General features: G+C 48.1%; 3 protein-coding genes across 3 annotated transcripts; 2 read left to right on the top strand and 1 right to left on the bottom strand.

Annotated features, from left to right (window-relative positions):
* Positions 1 to 2,002: 2,002 nt before the first annotated feature.
* On the bottom strand, positions 2,003 to 7,239 carry SUB3 (subtilisin SUB3; the record flags this gene model as incomplete). Its single annotated transcript, XM_002371916.2, has 6 exons — positions 2,003 to 2,988; positions 3,121 to 3,348; positions 4,276 to 4,406; positions 4,830 to 4,931; positions 5,229 to 5,473; positions 6,022 to 7,239. The coding sequence occupies 6 exons, from the start codon at positions 7,237 to 7,239 to the stop codon at positions 2,003 to 2,005; spliced, it is 2,910 nt and encodes a 969-aa protein (XP_002371957.2).
* Positions 7,240 to 9,909: 2,670 nt separating this feature from the next.
* TGME49_200340 (hypothetical protein) lies at positions 9,910 to 11,041 on the top strand (the record flags this gene model as incomplete). Its single annotated transcript, XM_002371915.1, has 1 exon — positions 9,910 to 11,041. Exon 1 carries the CDS (start codon positions 10,262 to 10,264, stop codon positions 11,039 to 11,041), a length of 780 nt encoding a protein of 259 aa, XP_002371956.1. The 5' UTR covers positions 9,910 to 10,261.
* A 1,812-nt stretch (positions 11,042 to 12,853) lies between these two features.
* TGME49_200330 (hypothetical protein) lies at positions 12,854 to 18,816 on the top strand (the record flags this gene model as incomplete). Its single annotated transcript, XM_002371914.2, has 12 exons — positions 12,854 to 13,683; positions 14,187 to 14,498; positions 14,955 to 15,096; positions 15,405 to 15,630; positions 16,028 to 16,088; positions 16,232 to 16,312; positions 16,471 to 16,532; positions 16,758 to 16,905; positions 17,119 to 17,266; positions 18,060 to 18,214; positions 18,391 to 18,443; positions 18,747 to 18,816. Exons 1-12 carry the CDS (start codon positions 13,372 to 13,374, stop codon positions 18,814 to 18,816), a joined length of 1,770 nt encoding a protein of 589 aa, XP_002371955.1. The 5' UTR covers positions 12,854 to 13,371.
* Between the last annotated feature and the right edge of the window lie 4,896 nt (positions 18,817 to 23,712).

The raw sequence follows: 23,712 nt of genomic DNA, 5'->3' as shown, positions 1-23,712 counted from the left end.
GGCCAGAACATCCCAGACGCGAAGGTCGCCTTTTAATTACTTGCACGTGCAATGATACGAGGAATCTTCTGGGCGTCTCTTCCGTTATTCATTATGTAACTGAATAAGAATGTATGAAGGCCGCGACCGCGCTTGCTTCTGATGATTCTTCCAGGCGCGTCTTCTTTGGCCATGCAGAAACGTCGCACCTTTTTTCCGATGATATTCATCTTTCCCGTGGTCGCCTGCTTCCCTTCATCAGGAGCTCATCGTTTAATTCCTCTTGGGGTCAAGATACATTGTCTGCGTGTGTAGGTGAGGGTAACCCGTAGCTGTTGGCGAATGCCGCCATTGTAGAGTGATACATGACAAGTATGTCACTAGGAGTGCTACTGGCTGGAGCGTGGCCGTCAAGTTAGTGTACGTGTCAGAGTCTATTGATTGTATAAGTTTTCTCACCGCATATGCGTTTGTCTATTGCCAATTCAATTAGGGCGATGACGACAGTCGCACCTGAGGGGTACAACTGTACCGACACTGCTCATGTTAAGTGACGCCGCTTATTCGCTTGGTTGTGCACTGGTGAGGCAGCCCTACCGGCGCATGAGCTGTCATGCTTTACAGATTATTTCTGTGTGTAATCGGCCCAGCTATTAGCTAGGTTCAGCAGAGGCGGAAACCCTCAAGAGTATACTAGAAACGAGTCGACAAAGCGATGGATACTCCTGTGAAGAAACACACCCGTCTCATACATGCAGTAACTACTGATGTGACGCGGTAGCCGCGCATTCCAGAAATGGTTTACTTGAGGTCTGTATCCCCCTCTGCATGGCCGTTGACTTCTTTCGTTTCGTCAATTCGGGTAGTCGACAAGTCAGCGTAAATCGGTTTATACGAGTGAAAACGTGACACGAGATAGAAGCAACGACTTCGTTTGTCTCTGCATACATAACAGTAGGGGCACACCAGGGAGGGATGTCCCAAGACCGGCTCTGTCACTGAGACAGGATTCCATCTGACAACGTGCACCATCACCGATTCCTTATCCTTGTTTCGCTCACGGCATATAGTGTCATTCCAGAACAAATGTAGCTTTCGAGAAAAAGAACAGACAGGCTTGCTTCTAGTTCAAGCTTTAAAGAGCAACTGCGGCTGTCGACTAATACATCTACGTATGTGTTTCAGACGCGTCATTTGAGGGCGCCACTGCGTCTGCTGCCAGAGGTGCTCTCGATCAGCTTGTGGGCAAGTGTTTTGTTTTAACTGTCGGTATGTGTCCGTGTAACGCGGGTAAGCAGCCTGTATACTCGATGATCTTACTTCTTTACACTGGTATAACTCAAGTGGAATGAACAGAGACATTATGTAGTGGGATGGCTATCACTGCAGGGCAAGTTCTTTCGTATTTACGCAGTTCTCCAAAAGAAACCCTACTGCACAGAACTATTCAGTCTCATGATTAAATGGTCAATCTATATTAATGAGGTCGGTGAAATCATATTACCGATCGAGAGCAAATACACGGTTCAGCAGCACCCACCACACACGTCGCAATACGTCTCAGTATTATCCCTACAGTTCGGATTGTTGTAGAGTGGCTACTGTTGCGACAGAAATGTGTGCAAACAAGATAAACACACAGTTTTTCAGCGAAACGCGCCACGAGGAAAAGGACCTAGTTTAGGGCGCGTTGTAACACAAAAGGATGGGTTGCTTCAGCACTCTCAAAAGGGATGGGAAATTCATCTAGCAAGATGCCGCGAAAGCACGACATTAAACACTGTGCCAACTGTAGAGGAAGACGAGCTGGCTGTCTGTTTGGCTTGCTGCTTTGTCTTGAAAGAATATGAATAACAAGGTAAAATCTTCTCAGGGCGTTCATACGTTCTAAATTGGTCGAGGACAAGCGGAACTGTCAACCAGTCAAAATCAACAGGAAGGCAGATGTGTGAAAAAATTTTGGCCATCATTGCTTCTGCCGATTTTTTTCTGGTGGTACTTTGTGCCTGGGACCGCTTCCAATTCAGATGTTGCCGACCGGTACCTTGGCCATCAGGTTCCCAAATGTTACAAGCTCTTTTCCAAGTCCTAACGACAGAGAAAAGCTATCTTTCAGCAAGGCGGGTAAGCTTTTGTTTGTCCTGGCTACTCGCCGACTTGTAGTGGATGATCCCTGCTCATCTATGTTCATCACGGCTTGCCCTGTCGGCGTCGCCGTTGTGCGATCATGAACACTCTCCTGCATCTTCACTGTCAAATATACATTCGAAGAAGACATATTTTTTTCGGACATCCTTGAGCTCTCCGAATGAGCGGAAAGTTGCGGTTCTTCTCCGGTTGGTATCACACTCCAGGGAGCAGAAAAAAAGTCATCGAACGAGGGAAACGACGCAGCTGTTCTCGCCGCGGGAAGGAATTGCCCACTAAACAGTGAGAAGGAACGCGGGGCCTCTTCTGTCCCTGAATCTTCATCAGCGACTCTGATCGCTTCAACTCTGGACGTACCAAACGTCTCTTCATGAAACGCATTCACTTCCCCTGATGTGGCAGATGGCTGTCGAGTGGACATCTCTTCTTCCGCCTCGAAAGGCGGTCTGGTTGAAGATGGTCCCATTCCATCAGAAAAAATATTACTTCCTTCGTTTGCTACAGATGAGTGAAACGAAGAAGAATCCAGTTCCGATGAGCGTGACCCCAGCACAATCGTGCGTCGATAATCGGGGGCGACAAACGGTGGATTCACCTCCCTCTGGAGAGAATCTGTTTTGGGCATCTTTGTTGGGTTCCCTCCATTATGGGCTTGAGGAGGGGCAATTGCAGCATTGATTGAACTTTCGCGCGAAGACGCACGGACGGATAGAACTGATGGGGATGCAGCTAAGGAAGGCGATGTTCCTCTCACCAGCCCCGATAGAAGGGCGGCTGGACCTACTAAATCTACGCCTGACTTCACATAGTCATGTGTCCGCGATGTGCTCCCGTCAGGCATAGACCCAGTGGATAGTTTCGCTGAGAGAATAACGCAACAGGAGAACGTTTTGTGGCTGAAGACTGTATTTATACGACCCTTCCCCGGCGACATATTTGTGGCAGGATACGAAACCGCCTCTTCCGCCGTTGCTTTATTTGAATCCCGCTTACCGGCAATATAGAGAGACTTGTTAGCGTCGAGAGTCCCTCCACATGTGGCCAGTGACAAGAGGTGCGAACTTGGCCTGCATCCCTCGATCAAAGCTCGCTTCACTTGAAGGTAGGTCAAGTTGGGGAACGCCGACCAAATCAACCCAGCCAACCCCGCGGCATGTGGGCATGCGAAAGAGGTCCCACTGACTTTAGAGTACCCTGCCTCGCCTTCGGTCGTGTGAATATCTGAACAGCGTCAAGGTAGCGATGCACACAGCGACAACTGGAGCGTACTAGAAGGAAACGGCAGAGCAATTAGCAGTCGGTGCTAACGTGTCATAGTTAAATATTTTTCAGCGTACGACGGATTTCGTCAGCCCCAAGTTCAGAAATATCTTTGCCTGTCAAAAGTTGCAGAACTGGCAAACGCCATCATGTTTAGCATGGTTCGTCATTCAGCACAAGTTAACATTTCTACGGTAGCAAATTCGAAAAACTGTCGCACGAATTCTCACTTTTGACTACCACAGACAACGTGTCTACTAACCTCTTCTAATGATCTGGATACATTTCTATCTTTCGGAGCTGCAGAGGCCGTAGAGTTCGAATTCCCATTAATTAAGCCATAAAACAAATGCATCTCGTGATCGCTTAGTCGGCTTCATATCTCAACTGTTACTGCGTGCCAGGAGGCTTCAATAAAGGAGCCGACGTCACAGAGGCAGTTTGTTGCGATATATGGCATCTTTCATCATTGCAGAGTCTTCGTTAACTATTTAACCGGTTCGCTTGTAATATGAGTCTATCGTAGTATCACTTAGGTGTAGCGTTTCTCAGAGCGCAGGACCCTTGGGGAGCCTCTAGCCACACCGTGTCAGTGCTGAGTATGTCTCTTAATTACAACACTGCTGCCTCTTGTTATTTTGGTCGCTGTACAACGCCTCTGTCCCGGTGAAGAATAGGATATTCACATGGTGCAACACGGCTCACGGCGTTCTCGTTGTTGACGATACGGAAAACTCGGGACAGCGTAGTCGTAACTGCTATCCACAGTAAAGCAACCGCGCCGTTGGTCGTCGTGTCAAGGGCGCCGCAGCAGCGCAACCATGAGCGACGCCAAAAGGGGCATTATTCTCTTCATTCTAGTGTATTTCTATTTTCCTTTAGCCTCACCAGCGCCAGGAGCGAACACGTGGACAGTCGCGAGTCCATAGTTAGAGAAGGCCGCCTTTCTACCGATGTGCGTCGACGCTCCCACACTCAGGATGTTAGAGAGGTCGTAACTCGAAGGAGTATGGTCGTTCCTGCAAGTGAGGAGCAATGCAGGTGTGTTTTCACTGGCATGTGCTGTCCATTTCGGCGTTTCACCAATATGAGTGAGGTTCCACGCCAATGCTCCCCTAATAGGAAACCAATCGTCGAAGGTGGGGTGGCAGCATGCTCCAGTCAGTTTACCAGGAAGGGAGTTTACTATGAGGCACCACCTCTACCCTCTTAAATATGACACCAAAATAACTCAGGCCGTCGTGCAAGGCAGCGAGTTTGTTGTTGATGAAAGATAGTAGACAGGACGAACATATTTAACTGAGTCATTCCACTGGGACGCGAGTACATGCTTCAGCAGACGAGTGAGTCTCGTACCGTCACTCCTTTCCCGCAAGATAGAACATCCGCTCTCATCATCTTCTTCGGCTAGGATGTGAAGCAGCCTAATAGTATTCGCTTACTGTGGTAGATCGGTGTTCAGGTTGTGATTCCCTGCGGAGGTGATGAAGAGATGACCAGCAGTTTGAGCTCGCCGGATGGCGTCAAATTCAAGATTCGAATGTCTAGGAAGAAGATGAATACAGGCATCAGGTCATGCTAACAGAACGCATGAGTCGAAATCGCCTGAAACCACACTGCAACGAAAATACGCAGTGTACATCCTAATAAAATCGCATGAATTCACGCAAAGCCGATTTGGAAAAGATTAGAAACGCGCCCACGAGCTTGCAACTACACGGGACGACGGTTCCCAGTCAGTAGCATCTGCAGGGTGCCCGACGAATAATGAACAATCGTTCCTGTGCTAGAATCGAAGGTTGCGCACGACCGTTCTCCTTGTGTTACCAAATTCCTCTTACCCGTATCCACCGTAAGAATTGTTACTAATCCAGGCTCCCATTTTAACCGCATAGTCAATGGCTTGAACTTGGTTGCTAACAGTTCCTTGACCACCACCAATGAATTTCAGACACATGATTTCACAGCCCCAGCACACCCCAGCCAGGCCTATCAAATTGTTCGGCACCGCGCCAAGAACGCCTGCAGCTCCTGTTCCGTGCCCAGTGGAGTCCGAGCGAACGTCTGGACGATCTGTCGCGAAGTCCTACATGATCCAAAAAACAAGAAATAGGGCGACAAATAGGTGCTGTGTTACGCTCAATCCTACAACTTAGTACTAGCATGAGGTGCACCGGAAAGCATATCGCGACTAAGAGAAAGACGAGTACATATTGAGGTACAGAGGGAAGCACGGCAAACTGTGATGATATGGACACAGCGACAAAGACTGCATGGGAAGAAAATCGGAAGCTGGAGACACAGAAAAAAAAAGTACAGATTAACTGCGGAGCGGAAAACAGAACAGTGCGGGCAAATTGAGACAAGATCCAAGAACCGAACTCGTTTTATTTAATTCATGCGGATAGGCAGACTGCTCAATGGGCACACAAATACGTAAATGTCAAGCAATTGACGGTGTGACCAACTGCAAAGGATAGTGACCATTCTACGGGAGGACCAAGGGGTAGTATCGATAACTGAGGAGAAACCTGAGAGTTTCCAATTTCCCAATTGGTCATGGTCTCGAAAACTGCAGGGACTTAACTCTGTCGGTCACAAATGCCGGCAAAATGTTTTAAGGATTGGACCTACCCACCCATGGCAGTCGTCAGTAAAACCGTTTCCGTCGTTGTCGATACCGTCGTTGCAAATTTCTCCAGGGTTGTGCCACTTTTTGGCGTTGAGGTCTGGATGGTCTAGATCACAGCCGCTATCAATGACTGCAATCACCATGGGTCGCCTCTGACCCGTCCAGAGCTGCCACGCTCTTTCGGTGTGCAGACCGAACTCTGCCTTATCCTGTAGATTCCACTGGAGGCGGAAGCTTGGGTCATTAGGAGGCACTTGAACGTCAGCATCCACATTTGATAAAATGTCTCCTGTCTCAAAAGCGTTCGTAACGCGTTCCCCGAGGGAATCAAGAGAATAGTGTGCAGAGTGGCCTTTGCTTAGCTGCGGAGGACGGCGCTTTGTTCCCGTGTTCATGGGATCCGGATCTCCATCAGAAACAGGATGCCTCAAGTATTGCTCAGAGAATTTCAAGGAATCGTGGTATGCCTTCTCGACGCAAGGAAGTCCCTTAGCAATTTGTATGATTTCGTCATCCGTGACCCCCTCAGGTAGTGTTTGAATGACTTCCATTTGCAGAGCTGACAAATATCGGCTTTCCATCTCGACCGTCACCCTCAAACTCACATGATAGTCTTGTCCATACCCCAAAATTTCTTCACCTCGTGGACTCACGGATTCAGGTTTTTTTACCAGCTTTTTCGCATGCAGGAGCCGAGAAACTTGGTCTCTTAACAGATTCATCGTACGGCTGCTAGCTTCTTGTCCCTGGAGAGAAGCCGAATGCCCTGCAGCTCGGCCTACTTCGAGTTTCTCTGATGGACAACCCTTGAGAGAGTAACTCAGCACGACACGTCTGCTCGGTGTGTCTGATCGACGAAGGAAGAGAATTTCTGAAGCAACTGCTTTGGGACTGGGAGCTTCATCGGGATCTAACTCTTTACTGTGCTTCCGCATAATCTCTGGTGAATCTGTCGGACCCGGTGTGTGGGAGTCGCCCTCCCGCCTTCCATTTCGTTGACTGACGGTGGGGGCTGTTGTCAACGCAAGATCAGAGAGAAGAGTTCCACTCCGCTCGAGAGTTGCTTCCGGCTTTTGTGGTTCCGTTTCGTCTGAGGTTATGCTAGCCTTACTACCCGCCGTGACGACGATAAAGACACCGATGCACAAGAATCCACATGTTGCCCATCTGCGGAATCCTCCCTTTTGACGCCTTTCCACATATTCCATGTTCTGCGACATGTGTGGAATCCTCAGAGCGTAGATATGGTTCAAGCCACTGAAAATCTTGCATGAACAAGGAAGAAACGTTTTCGCGTTTTCACACCGCCAGAGTGTTTTTTAGGACTTGGTGGAACATCACTGGAGGAGGTCGAGCTAGAAGACGAAATGGTCTCAAAGACAGGAGTGGAACTGCCATTATCAACCATAGCAGAAAAATTGTAACGAAGCGCACAGAGGAAGTCAAAACCTGCGTAGAAGAAAGACCTTGTTTCGCTACGGTTTTTGTTATTCTACCAGTGTAATCTACAGTATCAAATACAGAATAATCTCGAAACTGTCCCCTATGCGTCTGCTTTATAGACACTTTTGATCTCATCCGGGAAAATCATAGACGGCAAAATCATGTTGACAGAATAAGCGGCAGCGAAACAAGATGCTACGCAAGAAGTTTACCCGCCGTTCAGATGGTCCACAGCACGTACGCATCATGTATATACGCGTACATGCGTGCACACCACAACGCTGGAGACAAGTTCTTCCGGCTGAACAAAGTGGTCATGAGAAACGATGGAGGCGTTGATCGAAAACGGAAGACGCTTCATTTCAAGCTTTATATCAGAGGACTACACGCGCTTGCATGCATCGGTCGTAACCTATAGTAGATATTTGAGTCTATATTAACCTGTGTCACTCACTCAGTGGCATGTGACGGTGCGCCGCAAAAAAGACTCGGGCATTCGATAGAGATGTGCTGGACAGTGTGCCAAGTTCTGCCCAGCAGACACCTTTATGGAACAGCGCAGGCTTCAACAGGAGAGAATCGCAGCAGAAGAAATCGAGTTAAGGGCAGACTAAAATATAGCAGCAACTGCTGTTTTTTCGGAAACAGCGACTGGATTGCTCCGCTGCCGCGTCGATCCCAAGCATTCTGTCATTTGTTGGTCTCTCCTCCCTTGCTTGTATGCGCGTGCGGCGGGGAATTTTCGCTGGGCCAAAAGGGGGCCAAAAAGGAAACGCTGTCGCCAGATCCAGGCAAAATGGGAAGCGGAAGGAGATCTTCCGGAAAAGAAGCAGTCTTGGAGTATCTTTTGAACATACTTGGTTGTTTCAAGAAAGCCAGTGTGAACTACTTTCGACGCTGCGGGTCCTCCCAAATTCTGATTTCAGGCCTGAGAGCATCAACAAATCAGACACCCTTGTTGTCCACTCCTACGGCAGAAAATGTTTGAGTATATTCTGTCTCGACATTCAAGGAGACCTTGATATTTTTTGGCGAGGCTACTGTACGAACGGCGAGTTTTATGATGCTCACCCATACTGGCAACTTCTAAAGACGTGCCCGTCGTTGAACAGATAAACAGCTGCTCACTCACAGCGGTTGCTGGCACATACAATAAGCCTGAGCCACGAAAAAACAAAATAGGCACGGAAATCGGATGGTCAGGGAGAACCAGTGGTGGACTTGAGCGGAAATACGTTTTCGCTCTGAACGCACTCCATTCACAAAAGGATGGAGGACGGCCACCCAACGGAAGCTGCATCCTTTGCAAGCCTCCATCTCAAAGGCAGCTCGCAGGGACTAAAGCATTCGGCTGATTTCGGGTGAATCTGCCGCAGAAACACCGAACGACGTCTTGTAACTGAAAGCCCTGAAGACTAGTTTTGTCGCCGAGATTCCACAATAGCCACAACGAGCACAGAGGAGCGGTGAGTGAAAAATCTACAAGTTAAGATGTACATATAAACGTTTGTGTACTTGGATGCAACGAGGTAAACACCTGTAACATAGTATGTCTTTCACTGCACGCGTTAGTTTTCCTCCATATCGCCAACTTAGCACAGTCCAATTGAACCGCATGGTGGGGCATAGTGACGGGGGCTACGAGGTATGTTGAGTACTCTAGTGCCCTGTCTTTCATTTTCGAGTACACGGAGCATAAAATCATAAAGGACGGCAGCTGCCGTCTGTTGTCTTTCCCTCACTTTGCCCCCTCTCGCCAGGCTGTGCTGTCACCCGGCAAGACTTAAAGAGAAGAATTGATAGTGTTTCTCGAATAGAGACGCACAGTCGGTTGCCTCCTTCATTGTGATACTTGAGGCACGAGTTATAAGGTAAAACTTGTATGACCATCTCTACAAATATATGCAATCAATCTGAATTATGTCTCTCGCGGGACGAACATAGATACACGGTACTGTTTGCTGCTGTTTTTGCGCATAAGATCATTTTTAGGTCCCACGAAAGGGAAGCTTCTACGAAATATCCCAGTTGCATGGATTTGTGTCGTCGCCATCGGAGGCTTCTTTTCACATAGTCTGCAGGTCTGACGACTTCGGGGCTTTCATAAGGGGGCTTGCATGTGCCACGTTGGGGAATGTGTGCTGTTATACGACCAGCGGCCGTCATAAAACACAGGACGAACTGTCGGTGGCACCTACAACAAATAGAGTACAGGTGCGATGGTGTTTATTGCAAGCTAACAATACATCCGGCTCTAACATTTGAGCGTCTTTCTGGTAACTCGTGCTGTCCGATCATCCTCGAGAGTTGGACCGTGTATGAACCATCAAGCGGACCGCTAGTGATGAAATTGCATCTGTGCCGCACACCTCGCGTCATTGCTGAGTGCTTGTTCTAAACAAGATGCCATACACACACGCCATTTACCGGAGAATGGACTCCTTAGAGCCTTGTTGAGGGACACTCTCGTTTCGGGGCAAATTTTCCGAATACGTAATTTCCTTCACGGGCCACCAGCTTGCATCGGTGGAATCAGGGCAACCGATTAGCCCCATTCCACTGCAGGGACGCTCATGCTTCTAGAAAACATGTTGGACATGATCGCTGACGGCAAACAGAGACACATGAGCTATGCTCGAACGAGACGCTCTGTACCGTGTCTCTTACTGTGATCCAGCGTACACAGAAGTTCGCCAGAATCAAGCAGGTATTTGACCCTCAACTTTTCAACAAGAGTTCTGTGTGACTCGCCTCAACGAAACTTATGAAGGTCCCACGCTTGCTGTTTGGTCTTTCAGGATGTATCGTGCAATAGTGGAAGGTAACCGCGTGTGTTACAAACGACGTGTGGAGCTGGAGCAGCGCTTACACGAGGAACGACTGAAGGCTGTTAAGCCAGTCGTACGGACCAGCCCTCCATGTCGTACTCCCCGAACTGGCCGAAATCTCAAATATGAGACTCAGAGTCATGAGAGATTCCAGGAGATCGATAGAGACAACAAGCTGCTTCTGGATAAATTGTGCAAGATAATGGTACGGTCTCCGTGCACTGCGGCGCTTTCAGAGCCCAGAGGTCCTGCCAGTCTTAACTGGAAGAATCGAAAGGATGAGGAAGAACGGATTGCCTATAACAACAAATTTACCTACCGGAAATTAGCCGAGGCGAAGCCGCTGTATACTTTGGAAGACTGGCAAAGACACACCGCCTTTCACGCCCGAAGATTTCGGAACGTCTGCGAACATCCAGCAATCCTCGACATGAAAGAGATACCGACGCAGGCGGCGCACGAGACGCCACGACATACTTCCACCAGAGGGAGACCGACGTTGATGTGCAATTTCAGTGCCTACCGAATTCCCGTAACTCCGCGGTGCCATTGGCCAAACAAGAATCGGCCCCTGTCGCAGCCAGCTGCTAGAGATGAGAAGAAAACTCGTATTACCTGCCAATGCTTCCAAGCGAGTCGGACGTATCTACATTCTAATGATAGAGAATACTCACGGTCACTAAAGGAAGCGGCAAAATCCAGACGCCAACTGTCAGCCCCACCCAAACCGTCAAATGTAAAACGAAACTGAAGCCGAGTAGATACAAAAATTACACTAATTCGTTTTGATGTGAACTGTGGTCGCGTCTCATCTCCCGGTCGTCTTTGTTATCGCAGTGTCGCACTCTATCAGACCTTCCACGTACAAAAGTGTGCACCGGATGTCAGCTGTTGTTGCTACGAAAAATATTTTTGTGTCGTGAGCGTCAGTGTCAAGAAAACGGCGGTTCTACGGGGTAGGCGGATTAACAAACATAGGGCATGCCTTGTACCTCTTTTCTAAGCTAAACACTTGCTCCCAAGTGTGCGAGAACAAGCAGAAGTCGAGGCAGAAAGTGGCTGACTTTTAGAGATTCAAGCGCCTTGTTGCGGTCTCGCGTTTCCGACGGTGCCCGGAAGACTGCCAATGGTATGTGAATCTTAGATACGAAACCACACTAGAGGGTAACGTTACCTTCGTGACACGGACTTTCCAGTTTGCTATTGCCTTAGTAAAAAACATGTCATTGAGTCAGTGGAGAAAACCGGGAGAACAAAATGACTTCGACGTGCCTTTTCGAAGATTGACTCCTGTCTATGTACCTGTCCAATATGGGAGCAGATAAGATCCAGCTTCCTAGCTCTTCGGTCCGTGTAGAACCGTTTGGGACAGACGCTTCCGACAAACCTTAGTGCTTACGAAGGTTTCCCGAAGTCTCTCACTTACTTGCCAGAGGCGAGGAGCATTGATGGAACTGTTGTTTCCGCTGATTATCAAGGTTGTGTAGTGGGTGAGTAACTATATGTTGACCCGTGTCATCTATGATCGGTACGGGGAACAATGCAACGACTGCCACGCAGAATAACTTCGCAGAACGACTGTAGAAACACTAGATATATAGCCCCACATTTTCGCAACTGAGCACTTTTCAGTGATGCCCGCATGACTTGTTAGCTGCATCTCAGTTACTGGTGAAAGCGTTTACTGAGGTGCTGCGATCCTGGTGAGAAGCTGCAGTCGGTTGTGACTTCTCTCACCGTAGGCACCTGCGTAGCAGTCTGCTTGAGGGATTACCGCAAGAAGGAACAGGAGAACGGGTGTTTGTGAGGTTGTTTTCTGCACGGTAGTTTGTTCGAACTGAAATGATTAGTCGTTCACCGGATCTCGAACCGAGGCTGGTGCCTCTCTCGACGGCATTTCCATAAACGGACTCGTGTGATTGAAAAGGACAGCTTATTTCGCTCGGACATATTGGGTTGATCCGTAGTGTTCTTTCTACACATATGTCTCAAGGCACAGCGTCACGGTGGTTATGAAAGATTAATGCAACGCAGATGGCGTTCCGTGCCACTGTCAGCAACAAAAAAGCGAATGTCGTTTGTCGCTGCCACGAAGCTCGAAGGCAGTATCCAAGAAAAGGGGAAGCCGGATATTCTGAAGACAAAGAATACAACATTTTACTCAGAAACATTTGCACCGTGTATTTCTTCGGCTGCAACATTCGTTGTGCACGTGATAGAAAACAGGAGAATCGATGTTTAGTCCTTAAAGAAGCGTTGTCTAGCTGCAGACAGCTACGGACCAAGTTGACTCATCGAGTCCACGGCGGTGAGGGGCGGCGACTCAGTAGCAACACAGAGCCATAAGTCGTCCTTAGTATTTTTGAGTGTTTTTTAGTCGTAGAATTAGGACGAGAATACCGAAAAACTGAAAAGACAGGCAAATACTGCAGTGGAAAGGACGAAGGATATGCGTCAACTATGTCGCGCGCAGGAGGCCGGACGAGGGTCGCGCGGGTCCCCCAGCCAAGCGTATCATCGGCTTTGTTAAGAACAGGAGCGCAAGAAGAAACTCCAAAGCAGGTGAATCGTCTTTTTCCCGTGCCGACACACTTTCAGGTTCTAGAATCTCAATTGTGTTTGCCTTAACCTAGTATCGAGAGACATATTTCTCCATCAACAATGATAGCTTCCCACGTTCGGACGAATTTTCGCCTTCTGTGCTTGCAATGAAGAGGACCGGAGCTGAGACGTTTCTTTTTTCCTTGAGAGAAGGACTCGCAAACTCCTTGAAGGAGATCAGCTGCTTCGGCAGGTATTCTTCGTTTCTCGGCAGAATTCGATACTGACGGTTTTCCCCAGTGTCACTCTGTCATTTTGCTTGCTTGCGAGTGATCGTCTTCGTGTCTCGTGGATGTTTGTGCTTATCTGTCGAAATTCGCCTATCCAGTCAGTTGATCCATGAAGAGCCAGCCATCGAACGTCTCGAACCCACATGCGTAGGCAGCCAATGAGGCAGACTGCCCTTGTGTCTTGTCACCTTTCCTCGATTGTGTTTCGCCTCACGTGATAAGTCGTGTATTAAAAGTGATCGCGTCCATAATGGCAGCGGGAGGCTTCTGGCTGGATGGGCAGGCCTTCCAGGCTGTCTACCGTTCCCCTGATGTGCCCACAATAATAAAGGGGCAGGCGTTTCTACTGTTAAATGACACGCAAAGCGCGGCAGTTGACGGAGAGTCCGTCACCGTGGGCACAAAAGAAACCGAAGCTTCAGAATGGGTGAAGCGCTTCTGTACTGTAAAGGCGAATCTGTTTGGTTTCGCGCCACACAGCGACGCTCCGTTTGAAGGTGCATATCTTCTCGAGAATGTCGACGTTATTGCTCTCACGGCCAAGGATGCCCTAATAAAGCATGTAGGTTGGCTGCGTACTATGTGATGCGGCGTTTAACTCTTGAATCACCTTTCTCTCAAGATGACGGTCCACTGAGCGGCCATCTTTCGACCATGCGTCGTGATTTGCTTTCTATTGTACATTATCTCCTGCCCTGCCCGGCAGAACCTTCAGAATTATCAGCGAGACGAATGGGACTTCGACTGCGAAAGTGTATTGCAGAGGCTTCCAAAGATCAAAAGGGAATGGCTGTGTAGGGGATCGACGTAGTAATAAATAAAGTAGAAGATGAAGCTCATTTGTCGGCGTTAATTGTATGGTCGATGCCTGTTGCTACCTGGACACGTTTCAGGATCTACGATGTCTTCCTTTCCGTCGCAAGCAGAATTGATTACGCGGTGAGGGCATGGTAGCGGAGCCGTCAACGGAAAGGGCAGTCGTGTTGTCTCTTTTAGCGGTAAAGCTCGCGCGGCGTGACCATTTTTCAGCTGTCGTCTCCGTGACTATGCTGCAACTGTTTTCAGATGATTCCTAGCCTGCCTCCTGCTAGGGAAGGCGAGTATATAGTGTACGTGACAAACAAGAGGGATCGTTCTTATGGCAAGTCAATTGTCCCTCTTGTTATGGCTCTGCCTTCCCGTGGAGGAGCTCAATCATGGAAGGCTGCCATTTCGGAAGCGAATTTTCGGGATTCTCGAGCAGAGGCGGACCGGTTGAGGGCGGAATCGCGGAAGGAATTGTCCCTTGCGCAGCGTGACCAGCACAAAAGGGACATTTGTGTGTCCAAGCAAGAAGCACAACTCGAGAGTTTGGAATTGGAGAGGCAGGAACTGATGGTAGGTGCTAGCGTCTCCTGCTTACACAGTTTGAAGGGGTATGAAACACGGAGGGAAAGAGTGTTCAGAACTTCTGGTCGCCGGGTGTTCCCGAGTGTAACAGCGGGTCTTGAAATTCGTGTTTCTCTCAGTTGTAGTTCCGATCATCATCATCCATCGAAAGCTGTCTTTTTTATCCACATTCGTCATGCGGACTTTCTCGACCGGTGGATCGTGCTAGTGCCGATGACACAAATATCTGCCGGTGCAATGCCATGAGGCATGTTCGTTCTGCTTGAAGAGCTTCGTTCGAAATTTCAGGGCTCCGTAGCTGCTGCATTCTTTAGCTATTCATCTTCACTTTTGGCACAGTGAGGTTATATCCCAGTAGTCATGGGTCTGTCCGCTAACTTAGAAAAAACATAACCAGTCTTATGATACAGGCGAGCTGTGTTGTTTTCCGCCCGTGTACCGCAGTTGGAGATGCAGCGTCTTCGAGAGAAGGCAAGAAGGCTTCAGGCGTCACGAGAGGTTACGGAGAAAGCAGCGGCTGAATACGTTGACCAGAAAGTATCAGAGATCTCCGCACTACAGTGCCAGCTTGCCGAGGAGTTACGTCGTAAGCCGCACCAATTCATGATTTTCCTCGCACAGCCACGTGAACCCGTTAAGCCTGCTCATGCTTACAGAGCACAGCTTTTCACAAAGTGTTGTATGATATTGTCGTCTGAAGGGGACTTTTGTCTGGGGGATCCAAAGAAACTCTGCCACACTACGCGGGTCAGCGCATGGCTCTTTGCAAGAGCTCTGACTGTCGTGTATTGGAAGGCCAAGGGAGAATCAGAAAAGCCCACGTTTTGTGCCATCTGCGGTAGCTGCACGCGAGTTCATTCTGTCTCAACGGGACTGTCGCATGCGCACGTATAGAGAAGGCGGTTCTCCAGGAGACCTTGTCGGAGTTACGGGAGCATGCAAGTCAACAGCAACGACGGCTTAATAGTATTGAGGCAAACAACCGGCAGCTTGCTACCAGGTATACGGAGCTTCTAAGAGATCTCGAGGAAGCCAACGATAATCCAGCACGAATCGCTCTTGTCGCGTCCCGCAGTAGGAGCTCTAATCAGCGGCTCACTCTGGAAAACAAGAAGCTAAGGTACGGGAGGACGCTTCAAGTTGCCTGAACGAACGGGTCCATTGTAGTTGCAGGGCTATGAGCTTTGGGTAGTAGATGGTCTGCTGTGCAGCGTCTCACTGCTGGCCTGACGAGAAACTGTGTGATTGGTGAGTGTCAGCCCACGGTTCTGCTGTAGGCACCATAAATCGACGGCTCGTCGCAGTAATAAATTTATTTCTCTCGCAAATCCATGGTTGAGTTTTTCATCGACCGTGTGTTACAACGCCAGGAAGATATCCTGCGGTGGCAATACAAGATGAAGAAACCTTCGGTTATGGGCTATCTCATGGTGCCAGTTGTCCGTAGCGACTGCCTGCTTCCCCCAAGAATAGTTTGAAACACGTTCTTTCCGTACTAATTTATCTTCTTGATTCAGGGAAGAGAACAGAGCGCTCACGCGACATTTCCACGAGATCGAGGACAAGTTCGGTCAAAAGGTGAGCTTTTTCAGTCAGGATTCAGTCCCAGGAGTACCTGTCTGTCCAGGCCGGGAGCAGATTCGAGTAAAATCATCGTGAAATCAAAGTGCAGATGCTTTTCGTTGTCCGGGTTCAGTGATTTTCTGTTTTGTTCTTTGCAGCTGAAAATGGTGCGGAAAGTGGCAGAGGCTGGAGATATTTTCAATTTCTTAAGGAAATGGTTGTTATGCAGCGAAAACAAGGTGAGACCCAAATTCTCAGAAAGCATGCATCCGCGGCCAAGATGATTCTGCTGTGAGTCTTCTTGTTGCTGACTCAGCACGCAAGGCTTTATCTCGTCACTTTCGCCGGTTATAGCTTCGGACGCGGTTCAGTGCCTGACTCTTATGCTGTTTATCAGATAAAGTTCTACGAGATGGGTCATAAAATGGGCAAGGAAGAGGCCAAAGGCCAACGACGAAAGTGAGACTTCGCATGGGCATGGACTAGCTATCAGACGTACTCTCAGGCAGGTGAAATAGTCAGTGTTGAGCAACAACACAGAGTGCCCTGTTAGTTCAGCTTTTGTGAACAACTAAAGAGTCGCTTCTCGAGTGACTTGCCTTCTCTCTCCCGCTGGAAGTGGTAGTACGTTTCACGGAAGCAGCTTAATAAAGTGCGCCTGATTCCTGTGGCATTTGCGTCCAGGATACAAGAGCTTCAGGATGAACTGCGCATTGCGGAAGCGGTTGCGAGATCCTCCTACATTTCCGTTCGGTCGATTCTTCTCGATGAACAACTGAAATCGTATACAAAGCATGCGGAAGTTCCCGATATCTTTTCCTTTGTCAAAACGGTATGCGATGTCTCACGAGTCCTTCCTGCCAATTAATTAACAATTCTCAAACGTACATTATCTTATGGTGCTCCAAGAGGCGGCAGCTCGCCCATGTACTTGCCAATCCGGCGACGCATTCGTTCACGTGTCTTTCAGTGTAAGAATTGTGGCGGTTAAAAAACTATATGGAATATGTGTGTTTTCCTGTGCGTTGACTTTCGTGACGCTCAGTCTTTGGAACGGTTCGGCTGGATTTTTGGAGAGATAGAATCTGTTCGGCCTGTAGATCGCGTCTTCGGAGTCGAGCTTCCTCACTGGATGCATGATGGTGCAGTTCCATCGAAAGCTCCATTTTTGGAGCGAATCTACCCTTGTGGAGGTAGGTGTAACTAGAACACGTGCTTGCGCGTTACTTCTGCGACAGCGCGGCCAACCCGCAGGCCCGCGAAACAGGTAGAACACTGGGGCAAAGTGTTTAAATAAGCTCATCTGTGTCTGAAGTGTTCACTCCGAAAGAGCATGTGGATGAAGTTACATCTACCTCGGTTCAACAAATAAACTGAATCCGGACACCGCAGAGTGCATACTACCTCATATGGGACAATCCGTCTGTGTTAGGTGAAAGAGATCCTCTAATACAACTGTCGGATGGTGATAATGTTAGGATCGGATTCTTGCCGTGTGGCGTATCCGGCCTTCAGTTGATCTTGCTATTTCACCTGCCCCTCACCTCTGTGACCTGAGAGACTCCACACATTTGCTCCCTGTCGTTTAGATTCATGAATGACATATATTATCTACGAAAAAATTATTGAGGATTTTTGTCTTGTATATGAAATAACCGTAGTAATGGAAAGCCATTTTTTAGCTCGGATCGTGCATGTGTTTGAGTTTACGAGCATGTAGAGTGTACAACAGGGGCAATACTCAATAATATACCCCACTATCTTCCTGTGCGATTTTATACTTCTTATGGGTAGGGGATCGCTGCGGCTAGTACGTGCCGCACCTGGCATACAACAGGATATTTTCCCTTATCGCCGAAGTTATTTTGGTGAGGTTGCTATGTCAAGTGCATGTTTGTTGGATGACTTTGCGTTTGGGCTCGCCTCAGCTCGCTTAAAGCCTGTCGCTTCGAAAAATATAGTGTTTCGTATGTTTATGGTGCACAGGTATCGAGGGAAGCAGTCGATTTTCCTTGGTGCCGGGCGTCGACATAATGAGACCCGTCGAAAGCATGATTCCTGTCAGCCGCTTCGCAGAACTGGAAGCCTCTTTGCGTCTTCTAGAGGTTGATCATAAAGAGCTCCAGGAGAACTACACTGCCGTAAGTTTTTCCGCGCTCAAATATGGTCGCGGTCTTCAGTGGGATCGAGCAGTTGACCGGGACCCACCCTCTGGCCAGCCGAACAGGCGATGCTAGTATCGACGTGTCAGTACCACGAACCCCACGCGATGATCACTTTCCGATGCAAGAATCCGCTTCTCTCTGTCCATATGCAGGCGAGCGAACGACTTTTGGAGTGCCAAAAATTAATCAAGGATCTTCGAGAAGGGTACACGGCACCATACATTCATGAAAGACTGGGGGGTGATATGTAAAAACAGCTTCTACGGGGGGCATGCTCGGTAGGACTGCGCTTGACAGAGTTGAGTTGAAACGTGGTGCAAAAGATGTATTTCTCGAACTATATAGCAAACAGGGAAACTTGTGTTTTGCGAAATGTAACGACTTAGAGTTATCGTCGCGGATATCCCTAAGTCTGACCCATTGGAGTTTTTGTGACACAGAACTAGTTGAGCTAGCTCGCATATCGATCGCGCACAACGCTTCTCGCTTTTGCTTCGTGTGTTTTCAGGGAAGAAGGGAATAGCTCGTGGTGCGAACAGCTTGGCAGGGAGCGAGGAGCGGTATTGAAACCGATGTAACAAGAATGTCTTTTTCGTAGCGGCGTTATTTAAAGAACAGCTCGTTATTTCTTTGAAATTCCGGGCAGCATGCCGAAGCTCGCGGGGTCAGAGGTATCATACTCCCCTCGTCACATGCTCAAGCTGTGTCGTCTAAACTCTGCCGACTCCATAGGGCACTTCCCGAATAGCCTCTCTTAGCGTAAACAGAATGTTATGGCGTCATCCAAAAAAAGTGAAAACGAAATGAAGCTCATTTTCTGACACCCTACAAACGGGCAGGCGTGGTTGTTTTCCAAACGGGGCTGAGAAAGGATCTTTACGAGGAGACGGAAACTGAGTAGTCCCCGTAAGGCACAAAAATAAAAACTAAACGTAAAGCATCAACCGAAGTTGGTGTTAGTGACTGACCGCGGCTGACACTCTCTGAAAACGTATTGTCCTGGTTACAGAAGCACATGCAAACTGAGGCAAGTGAACGCACGTGAATCTTGCTGTTGTGAGAGTGGCAAACAAGACGGGACCAAAAATTTACTGGGGTGCAATTTTGCTCGAGAACTACAATGCAGAAGCGTCGAAGGATTTCAAAGGACGGGAGTGCACCAAAAGTTTCCCACGTATCCGAGGCTGCAGGGACGTTGTAGCATGCATGTTAAAACGTGATTAGTGGCTTCATTAGGTCCATAAGGAAAGGCTTATGTGGACATAGTGGGTTTTTTGAAGACCAACAGCACAGCAGCAATTATCTCCAATGCGTGTGCTGGTACGGCGACTGGAGTAAATGAATTTGTTTTTGTTTCATTCGAATCCAAAGAAACCAATACAACCCACGCTGCAAGGCATGTTCGTCAGGGGCTGATGTCCACGGCTTACTGATGACTTGGACGTTCTATGGGCACTGGTGACTACTGGACACCCAGGAATTACTCCCAATCGTGTGATCGTGAATAGACTCATGGATTCTGCAATTCCACAATAGGCCGATAAGGCCAGTATTTCAAAACATATATATATATATATATATGGTACAAACAGGTGGGCATCTGCATTATATATTTTATCAGGGAAACATGCTATTTACGCCGACTTATCTGTAAATCGTTGATTGACACAAACAAGAGGTGACTCGGGTAAAGCACTGGAAGACATGTCGAGGACTGAGGCAGTTTCTGGTTCATTGGTTCTTTCTTGTGGCATATTCACTATTTCTCCACTGACATGTCTATTTGTTCATTCGCGTCATTCTCCATCTCTAGTTCGCCTCTGCTCAACTGTGATGCCTGGTGCTCAGCAAAAACAGTCAGCCCTCAAAGTTGTGGGCTTTTAGTTTCCCATGGACAAACTGTCGGCGGAGGCAGAACCATCGATGGCAGCTGAGGCTTGGGCTCCACTCCAGGTGGCCAAATGGTGCACTCGCTGCTGAGGTCTGGTCCATCATCTGAATCCTCTGCAGCTATCTCCTCCAGAAGCGTCTGAAGGCTAGCAAAATGATCCGGCCTTGCTCCGAAGATTAAGGGATCTGACTCATCTGTCTTCACGTAAACTGTATCTGAGTATCAACAGCACTCTTCCACAGGGTCGCACGTGTCCGTCTCCAACCTATCGAATTGGGCAGCACGGAAAAACCCTCGAGCAATGTTATATGCATTCTCGCGGCACGAACAGAGGCCACCAGTGCTTCACAACAACTGTGCATCAAAAGGGAAACTATGTCTCCACATAGGCTTCACATTCTTTTGTCGTGTATTTCGTAGAAACAGGATGTGGAATTTCGCGTACACTTCCACCGCCTCGTTGACAGGTCCCTGCGGCTCCACGCATTTGCAGACGATCTGTGCAAGTTTTCTCTTACATGCGTTCAGCATTAGTAAAGGATACTTCTTGCTGCTAATTTTGAAGTAGTGCGAAAGATGTTTGCTAGAAAACTCATACTTCTTGAAGGATAGTGCAAGAGTCAGGGGGGGCTCTTCCGTGCTCTCAGTCTCTGAGGTTGCGAGATGGTGCCAGCCGCACCACTCCGCAAGAGAAGGCGTGCTGTCTCCGCTTTGCGTGGTCCAAGCATGTACCAGATTCTCCTTTTCGTTTTCGTTTATTCTGCGCAAAATAGTAGGCAAATTCTCATTTAAACGGTACTGCTGTTTCACCCCCACCCAGTACGCGGGTTCGGCGTCTGTCTGGAGCGCGTTTTCGGGAAGGCGTTCGAGAGAGATCCACCTGCTCAAGGGATCGCCTGTCTCCTTCACTGACCAATAATACTTCAAGTATGGAAGACCTGAAGGGAATCCGGTAAACATACGCCAGAGCAAAACAATCTTTCGTAGAGGTAAATCCTTGCAAAGGCCAAAGCATATTGCCAGTCTTCTTTCGGAGGCTGGAAAGGAAGAAACACGTTTCTGGTGTGTTCGACACGTCCGACGTATCGGGGATGGAGTTCGCAGTGGACTGTCTCGTTAGCGTGTTTTCACAAAGAACTGCAGACCTTACAGAACGAACTATTACACATATTTTCCGTCAACAGTGCCGATTCATACGAATAAAAACAGCTAGTCCTGAGTAGAAGTATACACCGAGACGGATGCACGCAGATGCAGATGTGAACTTTTATACACACACAAAATGTTTAAAAATGTATCGTAGTCATATCTATCACAGACTGGTTGTTTTCATTATGAAAGCACTGATGTATACATCAGAAATTTGGGAGTTCGCTTCAGCTGCTTCGAAGGCTTTGACATTTCTGCAAACGCAGGCATGCGATTCTATAGCAGCACATCCACGAATATCTCAGAGCACCGTTTTCCAGCTGTTGTATGAATGCGCATGTATGTGCATGTACACTTGCATGCCAGTCAGCTGAATTAAGTTCAGCTGAAGAATGATGAACTTGCCTATGGGCAGATCTGCATGCGGAACAACAATACCGCTAAATGACGATATCGTCGGACAAGCGCCGAGCAGGATAAGCCACACTGAATCGGAAACGCATGGAACCCCAAAATGTCTAATGTAAGAAAAGAAACACCGGAAGTCCAAAAAGTGCTCTTCGAAACAGGCGCCTGCTCGCGCAGGTGAAGTCCAGAACAAAATTGGCCGGACAAAGTTGCAGCCAGTGAGATGAAACGTCAGAAGTCACTACCCAGATCTCATTCTGCATCTGTTTCCAAGGAAACCAACCACCCACCACACTTGGTTAGTATAACCTGTATGCCCAATAGACGGAATACTGGTGGCACTTTACTATTCAAGTTGATCGACCTATGTAAATGTATATATATGACGTGAATATGTGCCTCTGACAGGAAAGAGTGTAGGCCAAACCGGATTTGTTTCAGTTGGGAAAACACCACCAAAAACCTTTTTGTGGGCAGACGGAAGCCTCAATTGGCTACTGAAAGAGTGTCAAAAACGAATCTACTTAGACGTTTTCCCTTGTTTTATTCGGCACAGACTGCAGCTGCTTCGTGCGAGAGATATTTTCCATATTTTATGTTTTCACTTCACGTAGACAAGACACATTCCAGCCGTGTGATAGTAGTAATAAATGGCATAGATAAATCGTTGTTGTTCAGGTGTGCGTCCTTGGAGTGGCGAGTCACCACGCCGGTAAACTGTCGAAGCACCGGCACTCTTCCGTACTTTTCTTTCACAAAATAGGTCTCACCTGTCGAGGTGGCGATCAATCCCACGCTAACGACTAAAAACAGAATGGAAAAACAGAGGTTCTTTGTATTATTGTCATCAAATTTGAACTGCATGTGCTCTCTGAGGACAACCAGTCTGACCGCCACACGTGAGAGACTCTGGTGTTTTGCGTCTTCTGCGCATTGATGATTTTCTGACTTGGGAGCAACTGAACGGACGTCAAGTCCGGCTCCGGCGACTTTGAAGGGTTTACTCTTCATTTGGTTCTGTCATTCCCATAATACTGAAGAAAGGCCGATTTCCGTTGATGTTACAGTTGACGGAAAGAACCTTGAAGCTATTCAGTTCATTGTCGCGTAGACGCCGCTTTCTTTTCTACTCTTTCACTATGGTGAGAAACGTGAAGTTTTTGTGTCTTTACGAGACTAGTCTTCTTTGTTGATACAATTTTTGTGTCGCCTCTTGCTCTGCCGAGGTCCCTCACTGGTGCGTCGGCACCAAAAACAAAAGCTTTACAACGGTGCACCTTATTTTATAAAGCGTTAACAAACGTCTTATACTTTGTTGGAAGGGGAGCGATTGCAGTTTTGGTTTCTTAAAAGCCGAAAAGTTCCAGCATGTGGGAAGACGGTAACCACAGTGAGAGCTGGCAGTCAGATACGCTGTTTCGCGAAGTCATTGTGTGGCACACATCTGCATGGAGCATTTGCAGCACGCATACGTGTCTTGTTCTTGTACTAAGCCTTGTTGTACTAAGAGGCACCATAAGCCAACTGTGTACCACTTGTGACTTGCACGGAAATGGACGCCGGTGGTAGAAAGCTCCGTAAAACAACTCAAAAATTCTGTTGTGTTGTTCTCACCTGCAGTGTCAAATGAATAGGCGGGAGTGGTGAACTTCATTGTGTGAATAAAATTTCAAATCGCAGAAGTGGATCCGAGAGGCGGCAATGCTCAGAAAATGTGATCGGTATTCTCCTAGACGGCTACTTTGTATATTACCTCAGAACGGCTGATGCTACTGGTAAATCCGTATTCTGGAAAGATTTCCGGTGGTGAGTTCAAGTGTAGTAACTCGTCGACGCAAAAATGGAAGTACCGGTTGACATAGATTGCAGAAGGCAAGGAACTAACAAATGCTGCAAGAACAGATAAGTCGTGCAACTTGTGTAAACGTCAAACTTTCTCAGTGAAGCTTCCTCCACCTTAATTCGGTAACTAGTTGCTGTGGTAGACGAAGGAACGGAGAGTGGCGAAACGCCGTTGCACCGCACA

Source organism: Toxoplasma gondii, chromosome VIII (assembly GCF_000006565.2).
Source record: "Toxoplasma gondii ME49 chromosome VIII, whole genome shotgun sequence".
NCBI lineage: Eukaryota > Apicomplexa > Conoidasida > Eucoccidiorida > Sarcocystidae > Toxoplasma > Toxoplasma gondii.
Note: the sequence above shows the minus strand (reverse complement) of the source record. Positions and strands in the feature narration are given on the sequence as shown.